At 37.6% G+C, this 18,209-nt stretch overlaps 3 protein-coding genes across 4 annotated transcripts; 2 read left to right on the top strand and 1 right to left on the bottom strand.

Annotated features, from left to right (window-relative positions):
• Positions 1 to 29: 29 nt before the first annotated feature.
• On the top strand, positions 30 to 2,731 carry anapc16 (anaphase promoting complex subunit 16). 2 transcript variants are annotated; one of them, XM_042508517.1, is made up of 4 exons: positions 30 to 131; positions 423 to 576; positions 1,954 to 2,028; positions 2,124 to 2,731. In XM_042508517.1, exons 2-4 carry the CDS (start codon positions 435 to 437, stop codon positions 2,231 to 2,233), a joined length of 327 nt encoding a protein of 108 aa, XP_042364451.1. In that variant the 5' UTR covers positions 30 to 131; positions 423 to 434; the 3' UTR covers positions 2,234 to 2,731. The 2 variants fall into 2 exon arrangements, with proteins under 2 accessions (XP_042364451.1, XP_042364452.1); XM_042508518.1 differs by having other exon boundaries at positions 48 to 131; positions 373 to 576.
• Positions 2,732 to 4,726: 1,995 nt separating this feature from the next.
• ddit4 (DNA-damage-inducible transcript 4) lies at positions 4,727 to 6,880 on the top strand. Its single transcript, XM_042508041.1, has 3 exons — positions 4,727 to 4,851; positions 5,094 to 5,318; positions 5,780 to 6,880. Exons 2-3 carry the CDS (start codon positions 5,138 to 5,140, stop codon positions 6,277 to 6,279), a joined length of 681 nt encoding a protein of 226 aa, XP_042363975.1. The 5' UTR covers positions 4,727 to 4,851; positions 5,094 to 5,137; the 3' UTR covers positions 6,280 to 6,880.
• A 787-nt stretch (positions 6,881 to 7,667) lies between these two features.
• dnajb12b (DnaJ heat shock protein family (Hsp40) member B12b) lies at positions 7,668 to 17,359 on the bottom strand. Its single transcript, XM_042508081.1, has 9 exons — positions 17,212 to 17,359; positions 15,183 to 15,363; positions 14,356 to 14,501; positions 14,041 to 14,214; positions 12,737 to 12,807; positions 12,472 to 12,581; positions 11,192 to 11,364; positions 10,913 to 11,054; positions 7,668 to 8,512 (listed from the first exon to the last, which is right to left on the bottom strand). Exons 1-8 carry the CDS (start codon positions 17,342 to 17,344, stop codon positions 10,933 to 10,935), a joined length of 1,110 nt encoding a protein of 369 aa, XP_042364015.1. The 5' UTR covers positions 17,345 to 17,359; the 3' UTR covers positions 7,668 to 8,512; positions 10,913 to 10,932.
• Between the last annotated feature and the right edge of the window lie 850 nt (positions 17,360 to 18,209).

Below are 18,209 nucleotides of genomic sequence, written 5' to 3'. Positions count from 1 at the left end.
TCTACTAACACCGCTTCAAACGTAAATCGCAGTCTTTGTCGTAAACAAGTGGCAAGAAAAACATCTGAAAACACACAACAGAACCAACTGCGCGTATTCAGAGTCAGTATAGATTTACAAGGACACCATAGGTAAGTTATATCGCTTTGAAAAGTTTAGCTGTTGTCACGTTGCGTCTAGTAACATGAATGGTGTATAGTCGTTGCGTGCGTTTGTGCCACCAGAGCAGTTAGCTTCCTTGCTAGCCACCTAGCACAGTTAATAACTTGGTCGTACCATAAAAGATAGCAAAGCAAACCTGCTGACGTTAGCTTACAGGCTGGTATTTGTGGTAATAACTAAACATTAGCCTTCCGTGTTTATGTTTTACGGATTATATCGTTGGTAGCAACAGTTCAACAGATTTCTTGTGTTTTTTAAAGTTGCCCAAGGCGATGGCAGCGTCTTCTTCGTCGTCCTCTGCGGGAGGTGTCAGCGGCAGCTCGGTGACCGGCTCTGGGTTCAGTGCTTCAGAGCTCATCCCTCCCAGGAAAGTCCTGTACACATATCCGAAAGGCGCAGGTGAAATGATGGAAGGTAAGATGATGAAACAAACACAGCTAAAGGCATCTGTCTTTGCAGTTTGGATCTTGATTGCAAACACGCCAGATAAAATGGGAGAATAACAATATTAGTGAGGAAAACAACACCAAAATGCCCATAAGACATATTCAGTACACAACATTAAGTATTTCATGTATGAAAAGGATTAGGAGGAAGTGAATACTTATCATAGCCTACCCCCTTTTTCCCCTCAAAATAAAAACACAACCTATTTTTGATTATGAATGTTCCCAGCTTGTATTAACCAAACACATCTCAATCAAATCAAACAAGATTTGCGACAAAACTAGAACAGATCAATCTGAATAAACACACGTAAACTACGAAAATTCATCAAAAAAGAAAACAAAGCCATAGTTTTCTGGCTACATTGCTACTGTCACTGCTTTTTTCCTCTGTATGCATTATTGTATTGTTTTCTTTTTCTTTTTCTTTTCTTTCTTTTCCCCCCTTTTCCTTCTTTTTTTCTATTTCCTTTTACCTGCAGATGGACTACAGATGTAAATTAGTAGTCCTGCTAGCTGTGGCATATTTACATTTCTATTTTATACTTATGATTGATTGATCTGTTTAAGTGTCATGCACTTAATTTTGCCTAGCCCATACGGGCTTATAAGACACTGACCAAACCAATACAAAAAGGATACAAAGATGGTCGCATAGCCCTTTCTCATACGTCCACAGAACAAAATATAAAATATACAAGGAGCATTTCATAATATACAAACCAATAATAGACAATTGTACCGGATACTATATCCCCTCAATATCCCCCTCAATATATTGTTTTTTAAAACATGTTTAAATCTGGTTAATGTGCTGCATGTTTTCAATTCCACATTAAAGCTCTTCTCTAAATTAAACTCTTTGACTGTAATACAATGATATTTAGTGTTAGTCCTCACTAACTGTTTCACCAACGTTCAAATACCTCTCAAATCATGAAAACTCTCTTTCATATGAAATGACTGAGATATTATTAAGTAGCAGTTGACTTTTAGCTTTGCACATGATTTGAACTGTAGTGAAATCAACCAGTTTTTGGTCTAATTGTTTTGACCACATATTACAGTACTTGGCTACATCCCAGTTGAAGTCACTACATAACATTAGCCAGAATTAAATGACATAACATGAATAAAACTTAAATATGTCTGTGGTATGATTTCTGCCTGAGTTACATAAGATTTTATCAGCAATGGTGGTTGGTTAAACAATGACAACAGCTCCCATGATCCCATGCTACTACACAATGTTATCAAAGTCCATCTTTTGTTATTGTCTTGATTAAGAGATTCCCAGAAATGACATACTTGTGCGATTAACTTCTTTGCTTGTGTTTCTTTTCAGATGGCTCTGACAGATTTTTATGTGAGTCTGTATTCAGTTACCAAGTGGCCTCCACGCTTAAACAGGTTAAACACGGTAAGTCAGTAACTGTGTATGCAAAATGTGTTTGTTTTTGCTGATCCACGAAAACCTGGCACTGTTTATAAAATACCAACTGTGTGTTCTTTCAGATCAACAAGTATCTCGAATGGAGAAACTTGCGAGTTTGGTGGAGGAGCTGGAAGCAGACGAATGGCGGTACAAACCAATAGAACAGCTCTTGGGATTTACACCGTCTTAAATAAAGAGATGCCTTTGGTTAATAAATCAGAAGGAGATGGTTTATTTCAGATCATAACTTCTATTCCTTCTTTATAGTTTTATTCTGTATCATAAATATTATCCGGAGATACCGAATGTGAGATGTATTATTTAATCACTTTGTATGAGCATGCTTTTCTTTTTTTAAAAAAACAACTTATTAAAGCATATAACAACAAAGCACTGTCTACAAAAATTGTGTTTATATACTATTAACTAAACAATTCAGAATGTTGTAATAGGTTATTGATATATTTTTAAACTGGTTTAAGCTGTTTTCCAATCTGCTCTTTCCCTTGGTGCAAAAGGGAAATAATATCTTTGGTAATAAATCCCTTGAAGTGAGGCATTGTGTTTCCACACAGCTGCACTGTAACTCATAAATCTGAAAACCTGCTGCCTGCTCAGTCTCTCCTCCTCATCGCTGCTCGTTCCAGCGCAACAAAGAGAGCTTGTAAATAAAGTCATATACTTGTCACATTCCTTGTGCTGTTTTGTTTGCTTGGTGTTGTTTATTCTAACCCTCTTCGCCGAGTTAATTTCTAGATAGGCAGCTAAATCTTTGTGCCAGTGTTTGTTTGATGTTGACAGTGTAGCATTTTTATTAACTCAAATGAGCTAAAGTCTTAAACTCACTGATGCAACTGTTTCCGTGTCAGTTCGCCTCTGTTTTGACAGCGAGGAAACGCTGGTGTTTTGCTCAGTGAATGAATGTTTTCAAACAAGTGAGGGGTGGAGAATGTACAGAATGTACTGTTCTGGGAGTAAATGACCAAGGACGGCCCTGGACAGAACAAGACACACCCCCAGAAGCAGCTTAAATTTCCTTCCAGGAGTTCAAAAGTTTGCTTTACATCACACTTTCTAGGAATTCACTTAGGAAGTTGTTTGCTCATCTTTATGAAACTGTTATTTAGTTTTCCAGGAGCTACTGAAACCTTTAGTCTGCATTCATTGTAAATTTAAAAAAAAAGAAGAAAAAGGGAAAAAAAAATTTTCGTCGTCAAAAATTTCCATTAATGAGTCCTAATTCATAACATTCCCCTCAGAACACGCTGTGCCCTTTACACGTGTTTATGTCTTTCAGTTCCTCCCTGACATAAAGTACAGCCCATCCCACTCACGTGGAGCAGCTCAGCATATATCTGGCTGCTTTCCAAAAACGTTTCTTTGTGCAGACATAGTATAAATCATGTACTGTACAGTGCGGCCCTGAAACACAAATACACAGCAGGTTTCAGCACGGTTTCTGCTTTGCATGATAAGTTCTGCCACATTTTGCTTGTCTGTCAATCTGTTATGTTACTCTCTGACAAATGAACTCTTAATTTTAATCCAATGTAGTGCTTTTAATGCATTAAGTCTTTAGAACATGGATCAACATCACTTCCTTTGTGCTGCATTCAGACACCTTTCAAAAGTTTTCACATTCGTTAGATTTCTTTCAAAAACACAGGGAAGAAAAGGCAATGAGTAATGTGGTAAGAAATGTCCTGCTAATCACAAGAAATATGTAGATTTAGGAATTACTTTTTAAATGCTAGGGGTAAAATGTCAGAGAGTTATATTTGTAATGATCCTAATTCTATATTTTAGATTATTTTAAAGAGTTACAGAATTTTTTAAAGCTCATTTTCTAAATTTGTATGCATTTTCCCCCACATTTCTTATTTCTTTCTTGTGTTTTTTTTTGTTTTGTTTTTTTTTGTTACATTTTTTTTTAAAATTTCCTGGTCATTTCTTAAGTTACTCATTCTTCTGGTTTTGAAAGAAATGATGCAAATTTGTCAAAAAATTTGTCAAAGGTTTAAAGCATTTTTATAGCAACATTATAAAGCATATATCTTTTGTGACAGTAATGCTGGACCAATAACTAAATAACATACCGATGCATCTCTACCATTCTGCCTCTTTTTGTTGTTCAATTTCAGAGTAAATGTAGAAAGGTGCACATATAGTTTTTGATTGTAAAAACATATTTACCAGCATTTGATAATGTACCCGGTGTTGCAATGTGCAGCAGATTGTGTGTTGTTTGCACCTCTCAGTGGCAGATGAAAAATTCTGATGTAATGCTTGAGCAAAACAGGTGACGTAATGTGCATTGCAACACTGAGCTAGCTGAGCCTGCATGGGCTTTTATCCAATGCTGTTAAAACACTAAATGCAAAAACAGCCGAGCCATTTATTTATGCTTTTTTAAAATATTAAACAAAGAAACACAATGAGAGCCTTGCAAGCCCAGACAAGTCCCTGTATATTTCCACAACACCGGGGTCTGCTATTCATCACCCCAACCCCCCTTTTCTCCTCCTCCTGTTTGTCTCTCTCCTCTGCTGGCATGTTACCAGGCAAGATACAGCACCGATGGCGTGCCTCTCTTTTTGATTGGCTGGCTGGGAGGTGGTAGGCGTGGCCTAGCAGTGCCCTATATAAACATTGTTGCAGAACAAACCGCAGAGCTCGGCAGCTGTTGTGTGAAAGAGGAGAAGCAGGGAAGAGGAGTATCCAGATGGTTGTTTTTGCAAACAATAACCATTCAAAAAACTATCCTAAATATCGACAACGGACTTAAGCGACATCGCTGTCAAATATAATGTAAGTACTTTGTTATAATTGCTTATATCGCTAGTTTGAATCCTAATTTAAACAGTTAAAGCAGCTCGCGACTGTCAAACAAAGCTGTTTTTCCTTTAAACTTGTCCTTTTCATACATTCCTCAACAAGCTATACTTAAAAAACTTATATTAAATTACTAGTCAGGTATGTCTAACTTTAAATTATTGTCTTTTATCTCGAGTTTGAGTGCTTATCTGTTGTTTTTGTCTCCTCACACACAGCTGACCAAACGGAGAAGCTGTTGAATACTGCAAAGAGGACAATCATGCCTGCTCTCTCTGCACCCACTGATATCAGCAGCTCACCCCCTTCTCCAGTGGACAGCAGTCCCAGGAGGCTGTCCTGGGGAAAACTGGTGCAAAGACTGGCAGATTTCAGCACATCTGCAAGCAGCAGCATTGAGTCAGGGTCCAACAATGGCAGCAGGAGTGATCTCTCAGACTCAGGTAAACAACGCTGCACTCGTTTATAGCACTTTAATTACAGGTGGATTAGCCTTTACTGTTTTTGCACGGTTCTACTTCTAACCAGTGATGGAGGAAGTATACTTATATTCAGGACAAAGTACTAAAAGTATTAAAAGTAAATTTTCCCAATGCAGAAAACCTTTAAAAACACCACCAAAATTCAATTTAGATGTGTGTTTTTAAAAAAAAAACAACTAAAAAACTCAATGGGATTCTTCTTTAGTCCTTAAAACTCAAAATTACTATTTTTTTAATTGAAAAAAATAGTTAAAAATAGAAAAAAAACACAAATTAAAATAATTAAAATAAATCTAAGGAAGGAAGAAACCAAAGCATTCAGATAAATAGTAAAAAAAAGTAAGTACCTCAAATGTATACTTAAGTAAATGTACTTAGTTACATTCCACTACTGCTTCTAACCAATGGTGTCGCATCAACAGGGTCAGATGTCTCCGGTGAGCTGTCCCCCTGTCATGAAGACCTGTTTTATGATCCAATGGAGGAGACCATCCTGAAAGAAGTGGTGGACCTAATTGCAGGAAGCCTGAGAGAAGCCAAAGACTCAGACTGCGCCTTACGATGCACCAAACTGCTCATCCCAGAGAAACTTCTGGAGCACATCGGACAGGAGCTCCTTCACCTGGCAGCTAGCGAGCCCTGCGGCTTAAGAGGGGCTCTCATCGACCTCTGTGTGGAGCAAGGGGCTGTGTGTGAGAGCGTGGCACAGCTCTCCGTGGACCCCTACCTTGTCCCCACCTTTCAGCTGACTCTTGTGCTGCGGCTGGAGTCTGGAGGGCTTTGGCCTAAAATCCAAGGACTTTTTAGCACCAAGTCTCCTTCCACTCCAGTCGTTAGACAAGCTATTAAACTTAGCACTGGTTTCCGAGTGATAAAGAAGAAACTGTATTGTTCTGAAGAACTGCTCATTGAGGAATGTTGAGAAATTTAAGGGACCTAATATTTTATTGTGTATATTTTTAAAACACCCTTTTAAGCTCACAGAAGGGCCTTATTATTACTATAACTGCGTGTATATGATGCCTTCTGAAGTGTTCGGAGGGACTTTGCAGTGGTGCAGACAATTGTTCCCACTGTAGGGGAGTTTATGGTACCTGGAGGAAGTGTTGCTTTTCCAATTAAATTGCGTAACCATCATTATACATGTGGTAAACAGGCATTTTGCAAAAGTGCGTACCTCAGTTTCTATTGAAACACAACGGCAGCTAGCTATATGATTAAAGACCATTGTGTTTTTTTTTTCTTTTTATACATGGCATTTAACTGTAACGTACTCCAAGTGGTGAGATGTACACCATTCAAACCATTAGGGATCTTAGTGACTGCTTGAATTCACGAGCAAAGGCTTACCAGCACTTGCATTGTGTGTGCGGTTAATGTGCAAGCTGCAGCTAAGAACTTGATCTTGTTTCTGTGTAGACTTGCCCTGCCTTCACCTTTATTTATTTGACATTCAAATACTCATAACATTGCACTGTTTTTGTACTTTCATGACTGCAAATAAATTATTTTTTGTAACAATTCTCCTTTTTTGTTGTCATATTTGATAAAAATGAAACTTATATCATTTGTAGTTTTATACCAAGATTCAGGTTTCGGATGGAAATTTGCAAGGGTGTAGGTTTCTGTTTCAACAATCAGGAGAACACATGAAATAGGGGGTTTGGGGTCCTTAACCAGAAATTTGTTGAACTCTGGTAATTTTTTGCACCAATTTGTGCATTTTCTGCATCAATTTCTGATGCAAAGGTCTTAAATTTGGTCAAAAAGCTAATTCATGTTTTTTATCAGGAGGACAAATGCACATTTGAAATATCTACACCTATGGAAATTTGGGAAAGCTTCTGTATGAAGTAATAATGTAAGATAAATTCTGCTAAATGTACATCCTCATATCTATGAAGCTGTATCCTTAGACAAACTATCCCAGAATACTAAGATACCAGTTGTAGTGAGGACTAATTCACAAATTTTCAGTTTACGAGCACATGAGCCGGCCATTATCAGCCACATCTAGCACAAGTTTCAACGCCCAAGAAAAAGTTGTCAAGTCAGAGTCAAAGCCGAGGCGCAACATCTGCCAAAAACAGCTGAGCATATTTGTGGTGAAAGAATGTGACGCTGCCATTCCTGCCACGCACGTGCTGCACGTCCCCCAAAATGTGATCGTGCAGAAAGCCATGTTTCCAGTTCTCAGTCTCAGCCAGCCGAGCGACTGAATGTGCTGACTGAGCTTTTGTCTCAATGTCCTGCTCTCGGCAATGAGTCACGAACAACACGTTTTAAGCATCCATATTTATTTCATCAGGGAGTAAAAACATGGTGGAAAAGGTGAGCAAGATCTGTGTTTTCCTAGTCTGTCGATCCAACTTTATACAAAACATAAATAGCAGACTATAAACTTAAAAGGTGTGCCAAAAATGGCTTTTTCCAACAGATGATGTTCATCAGACATTACGCTCAAAAACTAGAACCTGTTAAAGTCCCACTTTGTGGGTAGGCACATCTCTCATTCCCTTGGCTTTTATTGTGAAGTGCCATCAAGTTACAGTATGTAATTCTATTTTGAATGCAAATGAAAGAGGCAAAGTGTAAAGGGACATTTTCTAATTCTCTCTCACACACACAGCAGAAGAAGACAAATCTCAGGTGTTAAAGTGTCTGACAAACCCTAGACATTATGAGTGTATTTATCAGAGGTTTCATATTATTCCTGCATAGTTTCAGAATGTGCATTTGAAGTCAAACAAAACTCGTCTCAGCTGGTTTGACTATGTAAAATAAAAGAGGAAGCGCTCACTGTGGTATCTATAAACTGCTACATAAATAACATCCGTACATCTATATCTAATGTCGCTACAGTCTGGTTTCATACTGCATTCTCACAAAAACCATGAAGTGACCTCTGCCTGCTTCATGGCTCCCAGTCAAAACTGGGGCTTGGTGTTTTCTTCCAAGTCAAAACATTATATTAATAGTATTTATCTATATAACATACTAAAAGTCTGCAGAAATGGCTTAAATCAGTTGCTGTGATCAGTTTGATGCAGATTGGTGCTGGTCTGTTTGTGTTGCTTGTTGAGTCATCTTCAGTCTCCAGATTGATAAAGCTCATCTATTTACAGCCGATAATCTTTTGTGTTGATTCTGGAAACCTGAAGAAAAGACAGAAAAAAAATCACTCTGTGAAATGAAACAAAACATGCAGAAAGTCAACAGGCTTGGGCTGGGCAGCAACAATTTATTTGATACCTTCCTGAACTTTTGCCAGCATAGGGGTGTTAACAGGAGAATAATTTAATATTTTTGAACACTTATACATGTGGGTCTAAATGGTCATTTTTTACTCTTAAGTTTATTGCACTGCACACCACAAGCAGCGCCGCTCATTCTGTAATTAGCAACGCCACCCTCAACACTGTGGAAACAGTGCCGACCCTCCGGTCAGTAAGTGAGTAAATGGCTCAGTTTTGAGCTGTGAAACCACTTTAGCATTGTTGACAATATGTTGAACTTATTCTGTCTTGTAGCATTACAAACACAAATGTGGGGTTTTTGTGTGTGTGGGTGGCTGGCTCTGGAGTTAGGTGGACAAGATGGTGTGTTGCAGTGGTATTAATCAAAACTCAGAGTTGAAAAAGAGAAGAACAAAAGTATCAGGAAAATTGAGCAAAAAGCAAGTGAGGTAACAAAAAACAACTGAAAAGAAAACCACAGCATGCTGCAATCACTCCCTCAGATGATGCCCAGGTGGCTTCTTTTAACCCCTCCAGGCCCCACCCTGATTGGACTCATCCACTGCACAGGGGCAGGGTAAACCATAATAACAATAACTCTTAAGTCTAATTCTAACAGGCCAACATCAACAGTTAACTGGTAAATGATCAACAGGTGAGCCAGAATTAACACATCCCTCTCTCTAGGATGAAATTTTGCTCCCAAATCCTCTTCATCTGTCTGTCACCAGTGTCTCCTCAGCCCCAGCTGCCAGCAACCATGATGACACTGGTGAGCAAAGGGAGTAAAAGTGTAGATTGGACACCTAACTGATGGTTCACTCTGACTAATGAGGCACAGGTGGCCTAATCAAGTCTGCTGACAGTGACTGCTGTCTGGGATCTGGGCATGTGAAAGGGTATTGAGAGAACCTTTTCACATACTGTATATATATTGTATATATGCATTATGTGTATGATGCAATAATATATAACACATTATATACAACAATATACATATCAACAACACCTTGTAACATACATCAGCATCACAAGATGATGTATGTTACAAGTTGTTGTTGCTCTATTAATAACTTAATGTACCAGTTTCATACATTGTATTGTAGCATAAGGCACATAGTTTATATTCACACATTCTGTACATTATTTGTAATTTTAAATATTTTGATACTGGTGCTAATTGTTTTTTATTATTAATCGATTTATATTTTAGATTTTTACATACTTTGTGCTTGTACTTATTTCTACTTTCTATAATTCTCTATGCTGGGCATCAGAGTGACTGTAATGAACCACAATTTTGCCCCGTGGATGAATTAAATATTTCTGATTCTGATTGTCTATGTTATCAATGTTAGCTCTGTTAGCAGTGTCAGCACAGCTAGTGGTGCTTATATACAGTAGTCAACAATGTTAAAAAGATTTTGTGGTCAAAATCTGGGTGGTGTGCAGTTAAGAGCGGCCGAGGAACCAGTGGAGACCGGAGGCTGGACAGAGGACGTGTCCATATGGTTTAGGCCTCTTGTATTTCACATCTTTTTCTCTGAAAGATTAACTAGTTAGTTACCGGTTAATGGGTGTTGGTCTATTGAGAGCAAAATTACCTGAAAGTGACATTCTTACACTGGGGTATACGATGTATAAAAGCGTTCGTGTACAGTGCCCGCTACAACCACCAACCCTGGATCAACAAGTTCTACTACGTTCCGCAAGCTCTCTTCACTTTTTCAGTCTAATGAATAAACAATAAACTCACAAATGTCCTTGTTGCCCTGATTAAACAGAAAAATCCAACCATACATTAGCTTAACTATCTTATTAACTCACTCTAAACACACTTCATATAAACTTGATAGAAACAAAAAAAAACCCCACCAAAACCTTCTTAGTTAGTCCTTTAGTTAGTTAGTCAACTGTTGTGACAATTTTAATACCAACACTAGTTTGGTCAAAATAAAGCCTTAATTCACAGAATTTGATGTGAAAATATGCTGGTTTCCCCCCATTGGTCTCTCTCTGTTGTTGCTAGCCAGCTGTTTACAGTCCTGTAACGTTATCCCCACCACTCAGATTTGCCATGTTTCCCAGCTTGTTCCACCAGTACAGACTGACCTCTAGTGGTGTGTGATGTGCACTACATACAATACATCCTCAATACAGTACCTCTGTATTAGTCTAATGGAAAAAGGAGCATCTGTACTTTTTTTGTAGGGATGTTGAAATACACTGGCATACTGTATTATCGTAATACCACCTAGCACCTAGCCTAGCAGCCACAACAAAATATGTTTAGAAATGAGAAAAAAGTAGAGGACTTGCTTTGATTTATGAAAGCAGCATCAACCATGTAATGAAGCTGAGATCTCGGACAGCTTGGCGCAGCTTGGCGTGCGAGCCCTCTGTGCTCTTTGGTACAGGTCAGTGTCTCCAAAATAGCGAGCTCTGTAAAGCATGCCTTCCTCTGCAGGAAACAACAGAAACAATTCATGTAAGATACACGAGGGCTAATAAAATCAGAATATGTTCAAATCCCAGAACTGATAATGGCATAAAGAACAATCAGTGTTGTTGGTTAAATAATTTTTTTTCTTGGCATACTCTGTTGTTTCTCCTTCCAGCAATTGTTGCGAAGGTTGGAAATATAATCATCCTCCACTGTCCGCTCCAAATTCTTCAGATTCAGTCCAGAGAACTCCCTGGAGAACTGCTCCCCCACATAATATGGCACCTTCAGGTTCTCCGTCAGCCTCTTCTGCGTGTAACCTGCTGACCTGCGTGGACATAGCACAAAGTGTGGGAGAGATATCATGTGACCGAACGCAGCACAAGGATGTCAGATCTGGCTCCGTCTGTCTCTGTAAACATGACTCACGGCTGATGAGTGCATCTGAAACAAAAAGACAGACAACATGGAGAGAGGCCAGACAAACGGAGCCAGCAACACAGAAGAGGTCTGCGATTATTTGGATTTAACTGAGTCAGCATCAAGATGTTGCCTATAAATCAAACAAGAAACTGAAAATGGGTCTTTTAGGACAGTGGTTCCCTACTGGTCCAGCCACTGGGTCAAGTTTTCCCTTTAGTTACTAGTTAAAGGTTTGCACATAAGAGAATTTACCACATATTCAATTTTATGTGACAAAATGTAAATAACACGAGGGCTTAAAATACAATGAAATAAAACAAGTTGCAAGAATAAAGTGCAATTAGATAAAACCAGGGGTGTTTCTAGGATTTGAGGACAGTGAGGGCTTAGCCCGGACCTCTGTAGGGAAAAAAAAAATCTGCAAAATTTTTTGAAGAAAACTTGCCTTCCAAACCTGCGGACCTGCACGTTAACATGCCAAATAATACCAAGAACAGGGCAAAGAAATAGTAACTGATCTCGGGGAGAAAAAAAACAAACAAAAAACAGCAAAAACTCTCTCACGCTACTGCAGAAAACCACACTTCAAAATAAAAGCTATGTGCTGGAAATTCACTTTATTTCTACTTTGAAATAAAGTGTGTTTTTCACAAACTTGACATGGTTGCGGGTCACTTGCAGTCCATTAAAAATTAACCTGCGACCCACTTTTAGACTGCAACCCACCAGTTGGGAACCACTATTTTAGGAGATAATATAACTGCAAATGCTATGTAAGTAAATCTACTTTTCGGCTGGTTAGTCCATAAACCTGTGACATTTCAAACACCACCCTTTGTTCTCTGGCTTGTGCAAAAATAGCAAGAAAATACAACAATTACGAAATACTCTCGGGTTGGGATTGTGAAGATTATCTTTTGTCTGAGTCTACTTGGATTTTGCAGAACAGCAGTTAATCTTGTTATTTAACATCCTTCTTAGGCATGAGTTCAGAGCAGGGGATCACACTCACGGCCTGAAGCTGAGGCTGTAGGGGGGGCTGTTGACCATGATCTGACTGAGAGCCGACACAATAACCAGGATGAGTATGGGCATGACCTGCACAAAGAGAGCAAGGCCTCCCTGCAAAGAAAACAAGTCAGCATCAAAATCATCCAGCTGAATCAAACCCATTTCAGGTACAATGACAGATGACTCATTGTCTCCCCCTGCTGTTTAGCAACAATTTTACATTGTTTGCACAGTTGCAGGAGCTCTAATTATAACATCAAACTCACATCACGCTGTCGCTCTCTTCTTTCTCGCCTTGGGTAACGCATCCGCCCATTGGTGTACACATTAGCATTACCTACATAAAAATAGCAGATGTAGCACTTAAAAGACAGATCATAACCTAGGTTAAAGCGAATCAACCTAATCACCGAAATAAATACTGGCATTGTACATTTCTGAAAACCACTGATATGTTAAATATTTTTGTTTCATATGTAGCTGACATGTTAAAAAAAAAAAAATCAGTTTTTAATTTTAGGTTGTGACAATTCTATGATTAAAGTGTGGTTAGGTTTAGGCAGAAAACCGACCAAAACATTATGTTTTGGCTTAAAATAACTGGTAATGTCAACACAAAGACAGCTGGAAATGTCCCAACCTAGTGTTAAGAAATACCTGATTTGTCTGCATAAACACAGCTGGAAATGTTCGGATGTCCCCTTAAAAAATACCCAGTTTTGTCAACACAAACACGACTGGAAACGCCCTGACACCTCTTTAAAAAAATGCCCAGTTTTGTTGCCACAAACACAGCTGGAAATGTCCCTATGTGTCACTAAAAAAGTTTTTTGTTCACAAACATGACTAGAAATGTCTCAGCAAATCATTAAAAAAATACCAGGTCTTCTGCTACAGAAACAGCTGTAAATATCCTGCCGTCTTGTTAAAAAATACCAGGTTTTGTTGCTACAGAAACAGCTGTAAATGTCCTGACGTCTTGTTAAAAAATACCAGGTTTTGTTGCTACAGAAACAGCTGTAAATGTCCTGACGTCTTGTTAAAAAATACCCTGTTTTGTTAACACAAACACAGCTGGAGATATCCTGATGTTTCATTAAAAAATAAATGCTTTTTGCTTGAAAACAGCTGGAAATATCCTGAAGTGTTATAATAAAATACCCAGTTTTGTCACCACAAACAAGACTGGAAATGTTGTGGCGTCTCATTAGATGTACACGCTTTTGTTGCAACAAACAGCTAAAAATATCTCAATGTCTCCTAAAAAATATCCGCTTGTCGCAACAAACACAGTTGGACAAAACAAAAATTGTTGTCTCTTGGTGGCAAACAGTGGTCTGCAGCTTGGCCATCTACCATCCCTGCTCCTAAAATGAAAAAACCCAGCTCATATACATATAATCTGAATCTATCTATGTCACTTTAGAAATATATGTATGAAATGTACAAATGTAAAGTATCCATGGTTTGCAAGAACATACAACGCCAACATTTTATTCTGGCGACTGGACTGAATGAAAACACTAAATCTCACAAGCTTGGCATTAAAACACAAAGCAGTGGCACTAACTTGACGGGTAACCTCCCCCGAAGAACATGTTAAAGAGGTCTTCAGGTGAAATATCTGGCTCGAAGTTTCCATTGTCTGGACCGTGTCTTGAAGGATGCCTCCTCTCTTCCTCGCATTGATCATACTGTCGTCTTTTGTTGGCATTACTCAGAACAGCGTACGCATTCCCAATAGCTGTTGAAAAAGGAAACATTAAAGAATCAAATCATGTTTAAGCATCACAAAGAAGGGCTGATAGGCACATTTTGTAGCCATAATAGCTTCTAATTAGGGTTTCTGCATGACGAAGTCGTTAGTAATGAATGAAAAGTTCACCTTTAAATGCCTCCGTAGCACCTGGAGCGTGATTCTTGTCTGGATGGAATTTCAAAGCAAGTTTCCTATACGATCTTTTGAGTTCATCCTCGGAGGCGTCAGCTTGGACTCCAAGAATCTCATAAAAGTCTTTACATTGTTTTATCCTGTGTAGAGAACGAGGGATTCTCAGACAAGACCGACATCAAGGCTGAAAATATAACCCATAAAGTGAGCTACAGGTTACTATTTTTAAATATCTATTCTGTTGACAACTTGCCTAACTTTGTGTCACATGGCCTGTCTGTGTTTTAGTGCATATGAACATATTTTTAACCCATAACAGCATCTTTTAACATTTTAATAAGGTTCTACATTATGATTGTATTTTATCTCTGCTCCTGAGTATTGCTGTTTTTTTCTTTCACCGCTCTGCATGCTATGCTTAGTATGTGTGTGCATAACTACTTGTGCTAAAAAGCTAAATGATATTGATTCATGTTGCGTGCATGGCAATGCTGTGCAAAAACACTACATGTTGTTGCTGTGCTATTGTTTTGAACTGGTTTGCTGTTTCTTGTTTCTTTGCATGGCTTGTGTTCTGTTTTGGGAGGTCCTGTTTGTTGTAACTGTTGCTGTCTTTATGGTGTCCTGCTGCTGTTATGAATTTTATCATTTTACAGGTTTCAGTGCATCTTGCCAAAGGGCTACAGTAGAAAATAAGCCTGATGGCTCACACTGGCACATATACAGAAATGTTCATTCATGTGCGTTGTCCTTATAAATAAATAAAATAAATGAAAATGAAACTATTCCTTCTGAAAGATTTACATGGTGATCAGCCGTACCTCCTCACAGCATCTAGCTGATCTGCCGTATAGGATTTTGAGGTATCAGAAGGTTTTTCTTCAGGTCTGCGATCCTCGCTGTGGGTCTGCCGTTGTCTAGGCCCAGAGACTCCATTGACGTCTGGGTGACCGCCTCCTTGTCTGGGCGTAAATCCATTCTTTGCTATCAGCTCCAGCAGCACTAGAAGGGATACAATAACATTTCTGTGAGCGCTGAAAGAATTTCAGGATGATTTTTTTTTCCTTTTTTTTAATCTGAGCATGGTCAGAATAGCATGGCAGGTCCTGCAACAGCTGTCAGGTCCTGTAGGTTAAATCACTACACTGATAAATATTACACCAGAATTCATGGCATTAGTAAACAGCATATTAACCCTCTGAAACCTGGATCGACGTCAGTTGCCTTGTACTGCCTTCAGACGCCTTTCACAAGACAACTTGGTATGAATTGTCCCACAAAATGCAAATAGAAAAACACATAAATAACTAAAACAATAAATTAAATAAATAAATAAGTGACAAGAAAAATTAATAAAAGAAGTAAGGCATCATTAAAGATAAATCAAATAACAGAAAATATTAAGAAAAAAATATTTCTGTTTTTTATAATTATATATTTAAAATGTGTTTATAAAAATATACATATTATTATTTATATTTTGTTTTAACACTTTTTTCAGTTTTTTAGGCTTATATCAGGTAATTGTCTTGCTACGTTTAACCAATTTATTTCTAATTTTTGTGTTATTTCTTCTGAAGTATCTCATTGCCTATTTCCATGTTTTTGAAAGAAATCAAGCTATTTTGCCCAGGTTTCAAAGGGTTAAGGACACTTAAGCAGGGGCTGTAACACAGATACCTCAGTCACAGAAGGTGTTTAATGGATAGATGTGCAGAGTCAGAACAGCTATTTAAGAGTCTTAATACAATATCAGAGTAGAAATTCACTCTTTTAGTAATCTCATATTATAAGTTTTAATTATTTATTAGGTTTGAATGTGGATTTTATAAGCACAAGGAACAGATAAAAATGTAAAAGGCTTTCCAACTAAACCTCCAGGAGTCAGATATATGACACTATTTTCCGACCAAATGCCTAAATCTCCTAAATCTCATCATTAGGGTAGTTTTAAGGTATACCGTGATATGAAAGTTGACGGTTATCACACCATGTACATTTGCTTATCTACGATATTGAAAAAAATGCAGTTGGTCAGAGAATTTCGCCTAATTTTTGATATTTTTTAAAGGAAGACTTTTTACACATACTGCCGTTTCAGTTTCAGTTATAGTACTAAAATGTTTGTTTAGCCAATGTTAACCCTTCAGCTTTCATTCCTTTAAGCACCATTTTTACTGATAATAATAATAATAATTCTGTAATATCATTAAACTTAAAACCACTAATACCATTAAAATTTTCTAAATTGGTTGTTGTACAGTGAAAATGTCATACTGTCGCAACCCTAATGTATGGACAGGGCAAGTACATGTATTCGTATTCAGTACATAATATTCCATATATTGTATTATTTTGTGAGTTTTCTGCATTTTGTTTAGCTCTTACTGTATTTGTGTAATATCACAGTAGGCCTATCTCTTAGGCCAAAGCAGGGATGGGTGAATCTAGTGATAATTTGTAGCCTATGTGTTACAAAAAACAATAAAAATAGTGATAACACAAAAGAAACTGCCTCTTTTCTCTCCTCATGCTCTGTAGTAAACAGACTCTCTAGTCTTAGATATCAAATAGAAATTCAAATGACATCATAAATCACGGACACGTTTAGCACATCTGTTTCATGCACTGTTTCATAACTAGTAGCCACAGCAAAAGCAATTCAATTTATAACATAATATCAAAACAGGAGCTGGTGTGATGAGAAAACTATCCACAGCAGTTAGCTGGTTAGCTGCCACAGGCCCCGGCTTCATCCCCATCCGGGATGCAGGTGATGCTGCAGGTGATGATGCTGCGATCCTCCGCAGCTGCAGCGCCTCTCACTCCGGCTCGGCCATCTTTACTCACCCTTGGCTTTCTCTGTCGGGAAGAGTCTCTGCGCCTTCTCCAGGAACCGCTGCGCTTTCTCCGGCTGCTCGTTGGTCAACGCCGCAGTAGCGATGTCGATGCAGCGCTCCGCTTCGTCCCTGTTTACTTCCATTGCAGCGACCAGCGAGCTAACTGGGCTAACTGGACCAGAAGTAAATACAGGCGCCTGATGATGACGTTATGTGGATGCTGCAAAATGAAAATCAGTTGGTGACAAAATAAAAAATATATATATAACTATGTATTTAATTTCAAAGAGGCTAAGTGAAATTACTAAGATTAGAAATTGATTTATGACGTTATCCAGTATTACAGAAAGCTAAATAAATTTAATTACAAATTAATCAATATTATTTATCCTTGGAGCCAATTCCTTATTTGAAAGCAAACAAAAATAAAAATAAAATAATTTATCTGTCAAGCTCAAAATCACATGCAGATGGTCATACATGGACTGAGAAAGAGAATCTAAAAATCTCCACAACTCAATTTTTAAGATGGAAAATATTGTATATTCAAAGCCAAATATATGCAAACCCACCCCCAAATGCCTTTAGTATACATTTTTGTATTTTGTAAATCCCTGAATATAGCTCCTAAAGTTAATAATATGCAAAAGAATTGATAAAGGGTATAAATTTGTACAAATTAATAAAATCTGAATGTACTAACCATTAATTTGAATAGAAGATAATTTAGATTTATTTATAGTTATTTTATTATTCAGTTTGTACATTTATTTATTATGTTTTTTGTTACTGTTTTATTTCAAATATTTTATTGTACTTTGCTTTGTACTTATTTGCGCTTGTTTTATTTCAGATAAATTATTGTAATTTATTTTTTACTTATTTTTTATTGCTTTATTTTAGATATATTATTGTAATTTATTTTTTACTTATTTGTTATTCTTTTATATTATATATTTTATTGTAATTTGTTTTTACTCATTTGTTTTTATTTTAGATATTTTATTG

This window comes from Plectropomus leopardus, chromosome 19 (genome assembly GCF_008729295.1).
Source record: "Plectropomus leopardus isolate mb chromosome 19, YSFRI_Pleo_2.0, whole genome shotgun sequence".
Classification (NCBI taxonomy): Eukaryota; Metazoa; Chordata; class Actinopteri; order Perciformes; family Serranidae; genus Plectropomus; species Plectropomus leopardus.
The sequence above is the reverse complement of the archived record's forward strand: the minus strand, read 5'-3'. Positions and strand labels throughout refer to the sequence as shown.